At 37.1% G+C, this 13578-nt stretch overlaps 1 protein-coding gene across 1 annotated transcript; it reads left to right on the top strand.

The window, feature by feature from the left end:
• Nucleotides 1-2654: 2654 nt before the first annotated feature.
• Nucleotides 2655-12813, top strand: LOC116286577 (uncharacterized). The gene is made up of 12 exons (XM_031693133.2): nucleotides 2655-3157; nucleotides 3582-3694; nucleotides 4241-4471; nucleotides 5891-6003; nucleotides 6649-6953; nucleotides 7263-7406; nucleotides 7657-7877; nucleotides 8251-8725; nucleotides 9427-9784; nucleotides 10225-10359; nucleotides 11122-11368; nucleotides 12319-12813. The coding sequence occupies exons 1-12, from the start codon at nucleotides 2960-2962 to the stop codon at nucleotides 12731-12733; spliced, it is 2955 nt and encodes a 984-aa protein (XP_031548993.2). The 5' UTR covers nucleotides 2655-2959; the 3' UTR covers nucleotides 12734-12813.
• The last annotated feature ends 765 nt before the right edge of the window (nucleotides 12814-13578 follow it).

The raw sequence follows: 13578 nt of genomic DNA, 5'->3' as shown, positions 1-13578 counted from the left end.
CGCTGACGAGGCAGAGGTTGAGTAACTGGATCCGTGAAATGGCCTATTACAAGCAAAACAAAGGAAGACATTGAAAAGTTGTAGTCAATGTAAGTTTGGTTTAAGTCAGATATTTAAATTTCACCCTTAGTTTGCAAAGTGCATTTTCATGTGCACCGTGTGTTCGGATTTATCTGAAATTCCAGCCATAATACCTTCGAATGTTAATCTAAATCATATGTCAAATTCAGCTTGGGTTATTCAATGAGCGCTTCTTTTCACGAAACGCTCGAATTCAGAGAAATTTGCGATTTTTTGGACTCGGCAAGCAACGAAGCCTGTTCGAGGCAGACATAACCATATCCTTTTAAAATATATCAAAATATATTTTCTGGGCGATCAGTTCTGACTGTTATTTTGATATTATTGTTTGTTGATTGAATATTAAGTGCAATCAATCGTATTTTTTTGCTTTTTGGTTTGCAGTTTTTCGACATTAGTTTAAAATAGTGTTACTATAAATTATACAATTTGTAACAATCATGTAAACACACGCATCGGCACAATCTATATATGATACTCTACAAGCACATAGAACTTCAGAGTTCTAAGAAAGAGTTACATTTAGGCCAGATTTAGGACATTTAAACTACAAAAAACTATAGAGCCGAACTAATTCGATAAATTGCTTGATTATTGTTCATACCTAATACTGAATTTTGTCTTCTATTGTATATTTTTTGCTCGCCGCATACTTAGACAGTATAGCGTAAATTACCTTTGATCAAACTTGCTCCCAGAGACCGAATGACTTTATTTTACGCACAGTTCCTTGCTGAGGTATATGCTGAGGAAATTGTCTAATTTTGTATCAAAGTATTCTCTTTAGATTCATAAATTCATAAATTTCATTTCGAGGAGAAGGGAGGGCGGGGGAAGGGGGGTTGGAAAGTAGGGGGAAACCCAAAAGTTTGACTAAGGAGACTGAAAATCGTGCGATTCATGTTCTCTCTTTTTTTCCGAGAAAAAAATAAATGACTGATATTCAAAGATAAAACAACATAATTAACAATTTAAGCATTTTGATTAAGATCATAATTTTTTTCAAAAACCGATCGTGACAGCAGCATTTTTCAGGAAATTAAAGGAGTTCTATTTACGCCATTTCACCTATTCATTATATAATTACTGAACCAAGTATTTTCAAAATAAAATCTGCAGCTGAGGTCCATAAGGAAAATGAAGAGGTGTTAAAATTGATGTTCTCTAGTTTGCTTTATTTTTATACGCAAGCACCTTGCTCAGACCTACCATTTTCATCTCGGATTTAGGCCGAATTAAGGGTGCCGACGGCCAAAGCCGATTCTCACGATTTTCTTAAGATAAAAATCAAATTATTCAAAATGAAAATCGGTACGTTTATTTAGGTGGTATTCCACATGTTTGGACCAAATATGAACAAAATCTTTATTTTTTACGTGGCCACCGATTTTTGACTAAATATGTTTGATTTTACAGACATTGCCTCTTAAAATTTATTCCAATATATTCAGTTATTCAGGCACCTTTGAATGCTAAGGTACCAAACCAAGTCACCAGTGATGACGTAGTAGCATCGAAAAGGGCGGCTCCGGTTGCTGCAGGCCTGGTGGCAAGAATAGCGGGAAACAAAAAAGTCCAACAGGCTTTAGTAGACAAGGGAATCGAAATAGCGGGGGAAATGGTTGACAAACAGATTGAAAACATAGAACAAGCACAAAATAAAGCCGCTGATTTTCTTAACAAAGAAGTAAGTATTGCTAAATTTTACTTGACGTCATTTCCTCTATAGAGTTTGTTCTGGTTGACAACACATGATGGCCAAATTACTAGGCCCAATAACAGAGTATGAGCTGTTTTCTTGTCGTTCAAAGTTTCAAAAATAGCTAATTTGTACATGTACAATTTAAAGATGGGTTGCCTGTGGTAATCTATTCATGCGATCGGAAAGTCAGCGGTTTTACTGTTAAAACAAAATGGCGGATGCATGCTCCACTGATTTCGGAAAAATAAGCATAGCAGATGCTTCGATACTATAGGTAAGTGAACAGTGCACAACAGTAGTCAAGTAATATTGACATTTTGACAAGAAAATATTGTATAATCAAGTTTTAAAAACTTATTAAAGTCATTAAAGCGGCTGGAAAATACAATTCTTTGAATAATATATTTATCAAATTATATTTTTCAAAATAATAATGTCAGTAACCAGATCTATAACGTAAAATCATAATTAAACCTTAATACTAAATATATTTATATATATTAAGAAAGAAAGAAAACTATAATAATATCCTACAATAAAATATATCTATTAATACATAACCATAAAATATATTTGGTAAAATGTAATCCTTATAAATATGTATTCTATATAATAACGATAATAATAATAATGATGATAATAATAATATCAATAATAATAAAGTAATAATAATAAAGTAATAATAATATAACAATAATAATAATCATCATCATCATCATCATCATCAATCCTTTATTTAACCTTCATCTAACGAGGGTGGCACTAAGTAGCAAAAACTATGCTAATAAACCTGTGTCCCTCTACAATAAGATAACAACTATAAAGGACACTATTAAAACTAGCACGAATAAAAAAGATTAAAACTAAGCGTAAAAATTGTATAGAACCATTATATAGAAATAAACAATAGATTGGTCTTCCAGATGATTAAACTAAACGAGGAATAACATAAATTTGTGATTCATCGCTATGGGGCAACCAAAAACCAGGTTCCAAATGGTGTAGTTTTACTGTGAGGCACTTGCTTAGGAAATGTTGTTGAGGTACTCAGATTCCTACTTGGTTGCGACAGAAATTCCGGCGCGTTATTAAGAAAGACTGTAAGAAAACACCAGCTTTTTGTTTTCATAGATCAAACTTGACATCACTCCGGAGAAAGGATGGCACACAGAAGACATGTTTATTCCTCCAGGGTATCATCTTAAGGCTGAAGTCAAAACAGAAAGAAAATCTAGTAATTCGCCTGAGGAACACAAACAAGCGTACAAGTACCCGAAAGGCATGGGGAGTGTGATGATGAATGGCTGCTGGGGGACTGGGTACGAGAAGAGTGACCCCTGTTTTGACGCACTGGAGGCAAATGATCAATGCAGGGTGAGGAATAGTTGGAGCCTTTTAAAAAAAACTTTTGGCCTACAATTGCATATTTTAGGCTCTAATTAGTTAATGGGTTATAATCATATGCGGTAGCTTGTTCCGAAATTCATCTCCATTTTCAAGTATATACACTAGACTTTAGACGAGAGCACTTGAAAATAGATATATTCCAGGATGTTCTGCGAGGAAGCATTGCTACAACGTACCATTTTGTCCCAAACGATCAGTTCTACAAATTTAGAACCGCGCAATGCCTAATGGGAAAGAAATGGTGAAATACCGCTAAATATACAACGGTGTTCCTGCATTCTGATTGGCTTCAATTTCAGTTATTTTGGATCAATTGAAGTATATTTTTGAAACATTGTTACTTTCCACATGCATGAAATTTCATCATTCAATTTTTTTTTCTTATTTCCAGAACATGATCGATGGTGCTGCATTTATTGGTGTTGGTTTTGATGGTCGTGGTCAATACAGCCCTGAGTCCAGGAAGATGAGTATTATACAGAGAAGCTGTGCTGGGAAAGCCTCGTAAGTTCACTTAGGATATTGAAAATAATATTTCAACTTAACCCCATTCACACCGGTCTATTTTGGTGGCTACCAAGGACCGGGAAGGGGCTTTTTAAGACCGTGCCCTGACGTCTTTTAAGTGCATATATAAGCTAAAACTGTGTTTCGATATCTTTCTAGTACTTTTAGGTGGAAAAAATATATCAATATCACAGCTAAAGTAGAAGAAAAACTTTCATTAAGAAGCCCAAAATTTGTTAAATACATTGTAAAAAAGATAATAAATTTACGAAACTAAGAGTTACGTTCAATATTTGAAGGAGATAATCTCCCTTCACTGACAAAGCTACAAAACTTCGTCCAAGACAAAGCTGCGTCTTCGGATTTCAAGACATTTCAAAACATACAAAATTTCATTATTTTTACCTTGAAAGTCGACACTCCAATTAATTTGTCTTTTTGTGCTTGAAGGTGGTCATTGTCATTGCCATTACGCTATCTAAGAAAGCTAAGTCATACATCATCATCATCTCTAACATAACACTATGGTATTATGTTTTGTAGCTATGATGACTTTCAAGTTCCAGACACGATGAATGTCCATGGTATCTACGATACAAAAGCACAAATGACAGTATTTACGTCACGATCTGAGTATCAAATGTATTTACAAAAAGAAGCAGGAGTGTCTGGCTCCTTATTTGGATTTTATGCTGGTGTTAAGAGTGCATGGGGAAGCTCTGAAAGCGGTGCCCAACAAACCAACCTGGCCGTCTTTGATATCGATGTGGACAGGTATTGCATTACCGCTCTACAGTTACCTCCATATCCCACTAAATTGTTCTATTTTACTTTCATGCATAGCCTCCAGGTTGACATTTGAACAGGCAGCTCATTTTTTTAAAAGTTCTTAGCATTAAGAAATATTAAAGATCAAGTCTCTGTACGCCTCAAGCAAGGTGGGAAATAGAACTGTTTGACCACCCTTCAAATTTGGTGTGCAAGTAGGCCATTATGTTGGATGCACAAAAACACCACAATTTGATCACCAAATATTATGTAGTGTTGCCATGTAAACGACAAATGTATTATGAGATCTTAATTTACAATTTTTTGAATAAATTAGACCCATTTGAAGGTAATGTATAAATTTAGGCACTGTCTAAAAGCGGAGCTCACAATGGACACAGGGAGCACAATTTAGATAAAACTGTAAAAGTATAATGGGGAAAAAAGTCTTCAATTATTCTTTTTATTCGGGATGAAGATAATGTCCTCCAAAATGAAAATGATGAAGTGAAAAAGTCAAATAGAAGTGCATTACATCGTTTCCTTTCCTTACTTTAAAACTTTCGTCAGTTATAAAGTATCTTTTCTAGTTTATAAAAATAGGAATTGTTTTGATTTTATTATTTTGCACATGAAATAGCTTCCATGTCTCTATACTAGAACTGCATTACTTTTGGAGAACGACCAAAAAACATTTTGACCAGTTTAGCTTGTTGTTAAAACAGTTGATTCGTCTGTTATTTGAATTAAGGTACGAATATTGTAAATTGTAAACTAAGGTCTCATAAAACACGTGACGTTTCTTTAGCAACAGTACGTTTGGTGATCAAATTTGAATTCCAAGGCTTTTTTTGTCATGCGGAGAGTAGAAAAAAACGGTAAACCATTAGAAAACCCCCGAAACGACAAGAGTAAACCAACAAGCAACCACGCTCCGTTCACACATCATGTTCAATCTGGTTATTGAACTTATGACTTTATGTACAGCGAGAGGCACGCACAGCACACTTCTCGTGCTTATGCAGTTTCAGCTGAGTTTATCTTCAAAACAAATTCAAAGCAACCAATCAGAATTGAGGATTCAACATCATATTTTGATGAGTATTTCCGATGATTCTGCCGAAGAAAATGCATGAAATATGACTTTTTTAAATTGATCATAATTTTTAATTGAACTCCTGGCAGAATTGTAGTGAAGTCATCACAAGACATCTTCATTGTACTCATTTTTTGCTTGAAAATGCTAACCCAAAATAGTTGACCCATAATGTCTTCTGGGGAACGCAGCCAACTCAGCTGGACCCTAATATCATGTCCAGGGATCAAACTTATTACAACAGCAGTTAGAGGCACACACAGCACATCATCCGTACCTAACCAGATTCTTTGTTAGTAAATGATCCAATGCAATGATCCCTTTTCCAGGTATGAGATCTTTCAAGACGAAGTCAAGCCACAAGATCTGAGCAGAAGCTTTTTGAGAGAATTTATTAGTCTTCCAAACTCCTATTTTGCTTCTGGAGCTCCAGCTAAATTCCGTAAGTTCAGAAATATTTTAAACATCTATTAACAGATCTTGAAATATTGGGAATCTTGTGTCCAGCATGCAGTCGCATAATGTCCGGTGTCTTCATCATCATTTTCGTAATCTTTTGGGTGTCTATACCGACAGGGATTCTATATAGTCCATACTGTCCTAGATGCTCTACTATCAAACAGATGATACTGAAGTGCATTATTTTCCATTCTGCAACATGTCTGCATTCTACATGAGATATTGAAGCCGATTGGGAGAGTATGTGCTAGTTCACGTTGTCGGGCCTTGGGGATCTTGAAAGTACAGTCTATTTATCCTTACACCTGAGCTCTTGGGTTAATATTCGATTTCATTTCTTTCCTACTTGGAGAGTTCTTACGCACATATCCTTCACTTTTCCTCCACTGTAACTCGTAAATCAGGGCTTTATGGTTTTCCTCTCTCCACAAGGATCCTCTTAAATTCGTATCTATCATGAAACAAGGAACACAAATTTGTTAGCCACTAGCTATTAAGCGTAAAACTTGAAAAAAAGAAAAGAAATATTTTGATAAGCAATAAGGCCTGGTATCCAATATTCGTACGAAGTTCGTAAAAGTTGTTTGCATTGCCACGCAAGACGGTAAATTTCTTTTGGTTTTGTCAGAGGAATTTATTCTTCGATGGGGAACTCACTACATCAAGTCTGCCAGGTTTGGTGGTCAGTTAGAAGTAAGGAAGACACAATTAGCAAGCATGTCCGCCAGCAAGGAAGAATTCGCAGAAAAAAGTGAAGTAGAGTTTAAAAGCCTGTTTTGGAGTGCAGGATCAAGATCGAGAACTGAATCTGGGAGCTCGTCTAAATCACAACAGAACTATATGTCCACATCTGTAGTAGTACAGGGAGGAAGCCAAAGAATAGCAGCGATAGTCTCCGATATGTACTCGCCTACTTTTAAGTCTGAATTTACGGTAAGTACAAAAAATAAAATAATAAATAAACACAGACCAAAGCATGCCGAGTTCAGGAATCGAACTTGAGACCCCAGAGTTGAAATACAATTGCACGACAAGAAATTACATTCATGGTTCATTCAAATAATATTTAAATAAATATCATATGGTATACATAGGAATGGCTCGAGAGTATACCCACCTACCCAAAAGCCTTCAAGTTTCTCATGGGACCTATTACTGATCCTGTTGGATTTTCGAGCCAACGATTTATTTCCTGACGAGAAGATAGAATGGGGATGCGAACAAAATAAATTGTCTCTTCAGGTCGACGAGAAGTCCCAAAAGAGTTACTATCTTTTAGACGAAAAGCGCGTTTACTGTGAGTTTGCCAGTCGAGAGGAGATGGAGTTTAGTTTGAAGCGCAAACGTGTGAGTCTAAAGAGAGCGATTGAAGTCTATATGGAAGAGGTAAGCTCATTATGATAATTGAATGAATTTTAGGGTTGCCTCAGCATACTTTTTTTACTCTCATTTAAAATGAAATTCCTGTGTCTAATTAAAAACTACGAGTTACTGTCTTTAGGGCTGATTATAGACATGCTAAGTGTTTACATTGTTTACATTTTGGGGGAATTTCAAATCTTTTATCACATATTGTCTTGAAGAATATGTTTCGCATTATGAATTACAATAAAAATGTACCTTTATCGGTTCCAAGGGTGCGAGGTCCATATCAGATGTCAGTATTCCCGCTGGAAAAGCTGGATGTGAGAGTAACGACCCAAAATATCAGTCGGCAACCAAGAGACCCTCTTGGAAAGAGATGACAGCTCAAAACAAACCCTTTATTGTGATTTTTGACATGTTGAACGATCTGAAGGGGGTTGATAAGGATGGTATTGACATCCCTAAATCCATGTCAAGAACCGTCCAGTACAGGTGACGTATGACTGAATGAATATTATAAAACAAATCCTAACACTAGGCTTATAGCAACATGTCATAATTATAGCTTGGGGCTGGGTCTAAGAATTCACGTGACCTTCCCCACTAAACCAATGAGTTGCGTCCAAGTCAACCACAGAAATAGGAGGAGCACTCCCGCAACCACATGGCTGAATGGAAATTTAGGGAGGTTAATTGGAGAAGTAGGAAATAACCCTCTCTTTCAAGAGAGAAATCTAACAGACCGTACTTACGTGTAATGCTAAGTCCCGGGATTTGAACCCAAGACCACAATAGTAAGAGGCAAGTTTACTACCCATACGCAACCCCGCATTCTATAATTTGCCTGTCTTTTGTTTTTTATCAGGGGCGATCAATGGCACACTTCAGATAGAAATGGAGAGTTTCATATGTACGACGGTTTTAGCAATGGCTTAAGCTTTAATCCTGCAAATAAAAAGATATCTATATTTGGACTTGTCTTGAAATATAACGAGTCCAAGGGTACACTTGTTTTAGGCAAAGCTGATTATGATCATTCCAAAAATTACTTTCCAAACCTAAGCCCACTATTAAAGGGTAAACAACTTGCTCGAGCTGAGTGGCCAATTCAAGAAGTTTATCTAAACCGTGAAAACAGTAAAAACCGGATGGGGCATTTACCATGTAACGTTAAGTGGTCCAACGGGCTTCGGTTTGACCCAAGTGACCGTGGTGGCAAGTGCCTACATTTTACAGCTTCTAGCAAAAGTACTCTGTATGCAGTGTTCTCGGCAGTCCCTAGTAACAAGGACTCGTGGTATTACGTTGAGATTTCCTCATCTGGAGTTGGCATTTACAAGGTAGGTAGAGTGGTTGAAGTCCTTCTCACCAACGCCTTGTGGTTTTAAACACTCCTTCTAATCTAATATTTAGTATAACTAACCTTATGTAAGAATCACAGCAATTCAGCTGGATGGTTTTTTTTAAAATATAGTCATGAAGTTTGTGAAATAAACCTTGGAGGGAATTTTACAAAAATTCTAGGGTTTACTGGGATATCTGCGCTTGGCAGTTTATATGAATTTCTAAGAAACTACAGGCGAAGTAAAGAAAAGTTTCGAATAGTCCCCTTCACAGTTCCCAGCGCCATCTTGAAAGGTAGCCGTGCCTTTGCATCGAAGCGAGACGAACGGTGAGCTTGCAATGATAGAGACATGCAATTAATTGCCTAAGGTGTTAAAAAAAGTCTCTATCATTGCAAGCTCACCGTTCGTCTCGATGCAAAGGCACGGCTACCTTTCAAGATGGCACAGGGAACTGTGAAAGGGACTATTGACAGTGATAGAGCTACGGATATACAGTGAAAGCCATTTTGATCAAACGTTTTATGCCACAATTCCAAATGGAGATCTTCGAAAATAAAACATCAATTTGGTTCAATTTCCAAATTAATTGAACTCAAACTAGTGTGCAACTCTGCCATATCTTTTTTTTCGGGAAGGAATCAGGGCATTGATTGACCACAAAATATGATTGCTGATGACTTTCCAATCTTTCCTAGGCACAGCGGCTAATGGTGACTACGGTTAATACTAATGCAATAGCCCTGGGAGACGCTATTTTGTATCAATCATATTTCGTCTGTGTTACTGAATCACCAACAAGTACCGTCATCGAGTACGGCAAGACTCAGGGCACCACGAACAGTGGAGATGTCTACTTGACCCTGATCGATCACAACCAACCGATTCATGCCCGATTTTATTCTTTTGGGAATGGAGAAGAAGCAGCCCAGATTGTAGATTCTCATGTGGTGTCGCGTAAGTTGACTGCAACAGACTGTAAAGGAGATACGTACAGAGATAAGGATGAGCCGAATTGTGTTCAGAGATGTCATGAAGCGTGTGCCCCACTGGCAGGTACGTAAGAAACAAACCTCTGGTTTTCTTTAGTATATATTTTCATTGTCAAAATATTCACAAAAACCGTGACTGTAAAGTAAAGAATGCAAGCCTTAACGACACAAACACAATGAATTTCCTCTAGCCTTTCAGGTGAATACATGAATATTGTATACAAAATTAACGTAAAGACTGATTACAGAAAAGTACTTAGAATTAACATGTATTTCGCATTTCTCTAGTAATTTTAATTACTAGAAAAAAACATAGATTAATTGGAATGGAGCGGTAGAGAACTAAGGTTACATCGCGTTTATATTTGAATTCACTCAGTTTATGCTCGCTCGTTTTACAGTAGCTTCGTTTTATAGGTATTATTTAGTATCAGTATGCTAATAATACCTTGGTGAGGGAGGAAGGGATAGTTTTCTATGGTTAGGGTTTATTTTTTGTTCCAGGATGTCAATATACGTCTAAAGGGGAGCCAAGAGCGACAGATTGTAACGAATTCCGTTATGCGAAGAAGCGCGATGGCACATGCGTCAGTAAGTGTCGTCCTGGAGAGCTACCAAATAAGGATCAGTATTGTACTGGTATGTATCTGATATTTTTACTTTAAGAAGCCCTGCGATACTCAAAGTCGACACATTGCTAGTATAACGTTATACTGATACGGTAACCATCTTAAATTATGGGATGTCAAGGGAGCAAAAGTAGGAATATTTGATAAAGCAGTATGACGAGGTTACTTTTTCAAAAGATTTCATTTTTCAAATCCAAATGATTTTTAAAATATATTTCACATTGGATAACTTGAAATTTATATAGAAATAGACCCTGGCATTTGTGTTGTCTATAAGTTTTCCAATTTTTGATGCTTCGGTATTCCATAATTCCTACTTAAACCAATAAAATTTAAGGTAATGTGATCATGCATTCGTGCTCATCCGTTCTGCACACGCGCATTTAATGGAGACCTAATGGAAACCAGACCGCCTGGTGAAAAATTCCCTTGAGAGACCTAATAAACTCTAGGAGTAAATTCCTTTGCATTAAGCGAGAGACCTAATAAATTCTAGGAGAAAAATCCCTTGGCATAAGTGGGAGGTCTAATCAACTCTATGAGAAAAATCCCTTGAATTACTATTGGGAGACCTAATAAACTCCATACTGACAAAAGATACTGAGTTTAGGAATCGAACCCAAAACCCCAGAGAAGAGAGGTGAGTACACTACGGCAATACAACCCTGATTTGTCGTCAAATGTTGTGGATTTCTTACCAAACCTCGTCTGCCTATAATAGCTGTAATATTGTCACGCATTATCAATAAGATTGACACTTTTTTCCAAACAGTTTCATATGACTTGAGTTTCAAGTCTGACACGAAGCCGGACCACAGCAAGATGAAAGGTTTCCCGACATTAAACCATTTTACTCTATGTCTCTGGCTGAGATTGCCAAACAACACATCTTCAGCTCGTATTTATGAGTATGAAATTATGAAATATTTTAACAAAGGCTCTGAAGAACCCTTATTCTACGTGGAAATCAATAAACTAGATGGTGAAGTACGATTTGCTATTGGGGTGACAACAACAGCGTAAGTCTAGATAAATAATAATGATTTGCTACTTTTACATAAAACGTTGCGACATTGGGAAAATCCAAAAGAAAATCTACAATGATTCTCTAGAAATCTAAACCAACCCACCAACCCACCAACCCACCAACCCACCAACCCACCAACCCACCAACCCACCAACCCACCAACCCACCAACCCACCAACCCACCAACCCACCAACCCACCAACCCACCAACCCACCAACCCACCAACCCACCAACCCACCAACCCACCAACCCACCAACCCACCAACCCACCAACCCACCAACCCACCAACCCACCAAAGGGAAGGGATGAGGGGGGAGGGGGAGGGGGGAGGGGGAGGGCGGGCTTTTGAGGTCCGCTCCAACTTTCACGTAGTATACCTTTTAAACATCTAAAGCTAAAACCACCAACAAATGGTGACTTTTCCTAAAATGTATTTGCCAACATTTTTGATACGATAATCTTGTCCACGAGCTTTGATGTTTCCATGGTAACCGATTTCTGACATACAGGTTTTGCTAAATTCACTGATTTCGGTTTATTCAACATAATTTTCCAGGTTGTCCTTATTTCTATTGTAGTTTTTCCATTTAATTTAATTTTATACATTTAATTTTATATAAACGTAGCTCTCTGAAAATTTGGTGGTCATACTCCAAGTAGTTTAATAGTTGCGTGCCTCAAAAGCCCCCTTCCCCCTCCTGTCCCAGTATATAAGCCAAAAAAAAGCCTGGTCTGAATAGGGTTAAAATTATTCTAAGCTGCCGGCAGTAAAATTCTTCTTTTTTTTGGGGGGGGATTCGCTGTGAAATCCGCTTTTTAGGCTTTTTAGGGCAGTCATTAAAAAAAAAATTAACGCGAAATTTCCAGCACTAAACTTTCTTTTGATAATACTTTGAAATTCTCTTCTAACAGCGATTGTTCTACTTGATCTTTTCTACAGAGCCGAAAGAAGCAGGACTGCAAAACGAGCTTCACTTAGAAGTACAAAAATTGACAAAGTTAACAAATGGCATCATATTTGTGTTTATCGAGATAGCATTTATGGTGAAACACATATTTATAGAGATGGGTTTAACCCCTTCCCAGGGCCAAATGACGCATTGATCGAACCGAATAGAGTTCCCCAGGCCAATGGAGAGCTTCAGTTGGGAGGATTCGGGAGACAAACTTTCCCAGGGGCGATAACAAACCTCAATATCTGGGATAGAAAATTAACGGATAATGAAATCGCTAAAATGGCCCTGTCTTGTGATGCTGGTAATTCAGGAAACGTGAAAAATTGGGGTGACATCAGTACTGAGCTGAACCTTGATCATTACATTGTTAAGAAATCTAGTTGTATTACTGAGCAATAAGTTTATGTCAATGAATGCAATACTCCGTAGCATATAATGTGAAGTTATTAAAATTGCATGTCAATGCAACAATTAATATCTATTGCCTGATGAAGTATTGCTCTGGGGTGCGATAAAAGGAATCAATGTAATCTATACATAAAAAGAATAACAATTGGAATTAACATTGGATTCCACGGACGGAGTGGCTCTTTCTCCACTGCTTTCCAATTAAAATTTAGAAGCTTATTTTTACGGAGGGAGGAAAACCGAAGAAAAACCCCTTAAAGCACAGGCGATAACCAACAAACATTTCTAATCACATTCGACAACACATTCAATTCACATTCAACCCAGATCGCATCGGTGAGAGCGCTCTCATCACTACGGCACCCGTGCTTCCCTATTAACCCCAACCTTCATCACCTTTATTCGCAGACCCTTCTTTTCGATCTTTTAACTAACTTCAACCCTACTTCTTTATTTGGATATAAAGTTTCCTTGTGTAAAATCACGGCAAATTGAATAAGATATATTTGATATAATTCATTATATCAATGTATTTATCAAGCGCTTAGCAAAGTATCCCATCCAAACTACTAGGCTTTGTTACATCGATCGATTCATGATTTATATTGTGGAAAGACAGAGGAGGGTGATCAAGTGGCACGTGACCTAATCGACCAATCACAATCATGATCACAGGCAACAACAATTATCAAAAGAATTTCATAGTCGTCGTCAAGAATCATTAATTTTCCCTCATATTACTCATCATAACCTCATATTTTTTAACTGTCGCATGGATTAATAGCAGTAATTCCTGTACACCAAGTCTCGTTTCCAGATAAGAAATATTTCTATGT

Source organism: Actinia tenebrosa, unplaced genomic scaffold (genome assembly GCF_029948245.1).
Source record: "Actinia tenebrosa isolate PJP-AT-01 unplaced genomic scaffold, QUT_ActTen_1.0 PGA_scaffold11__36_contigs__length_13525064, whole genome shotgun sequence".
Classification (NCBI taxonomy): Eukaryota; Metazoa; Cnidaria; class Anthozoa; order Actiniaria; family Actiniidae; genus Actinia; species Actinia tenebrosa.
This window is presented reverse-complemented; position numbering and strand designations above follow the sequence as displayed.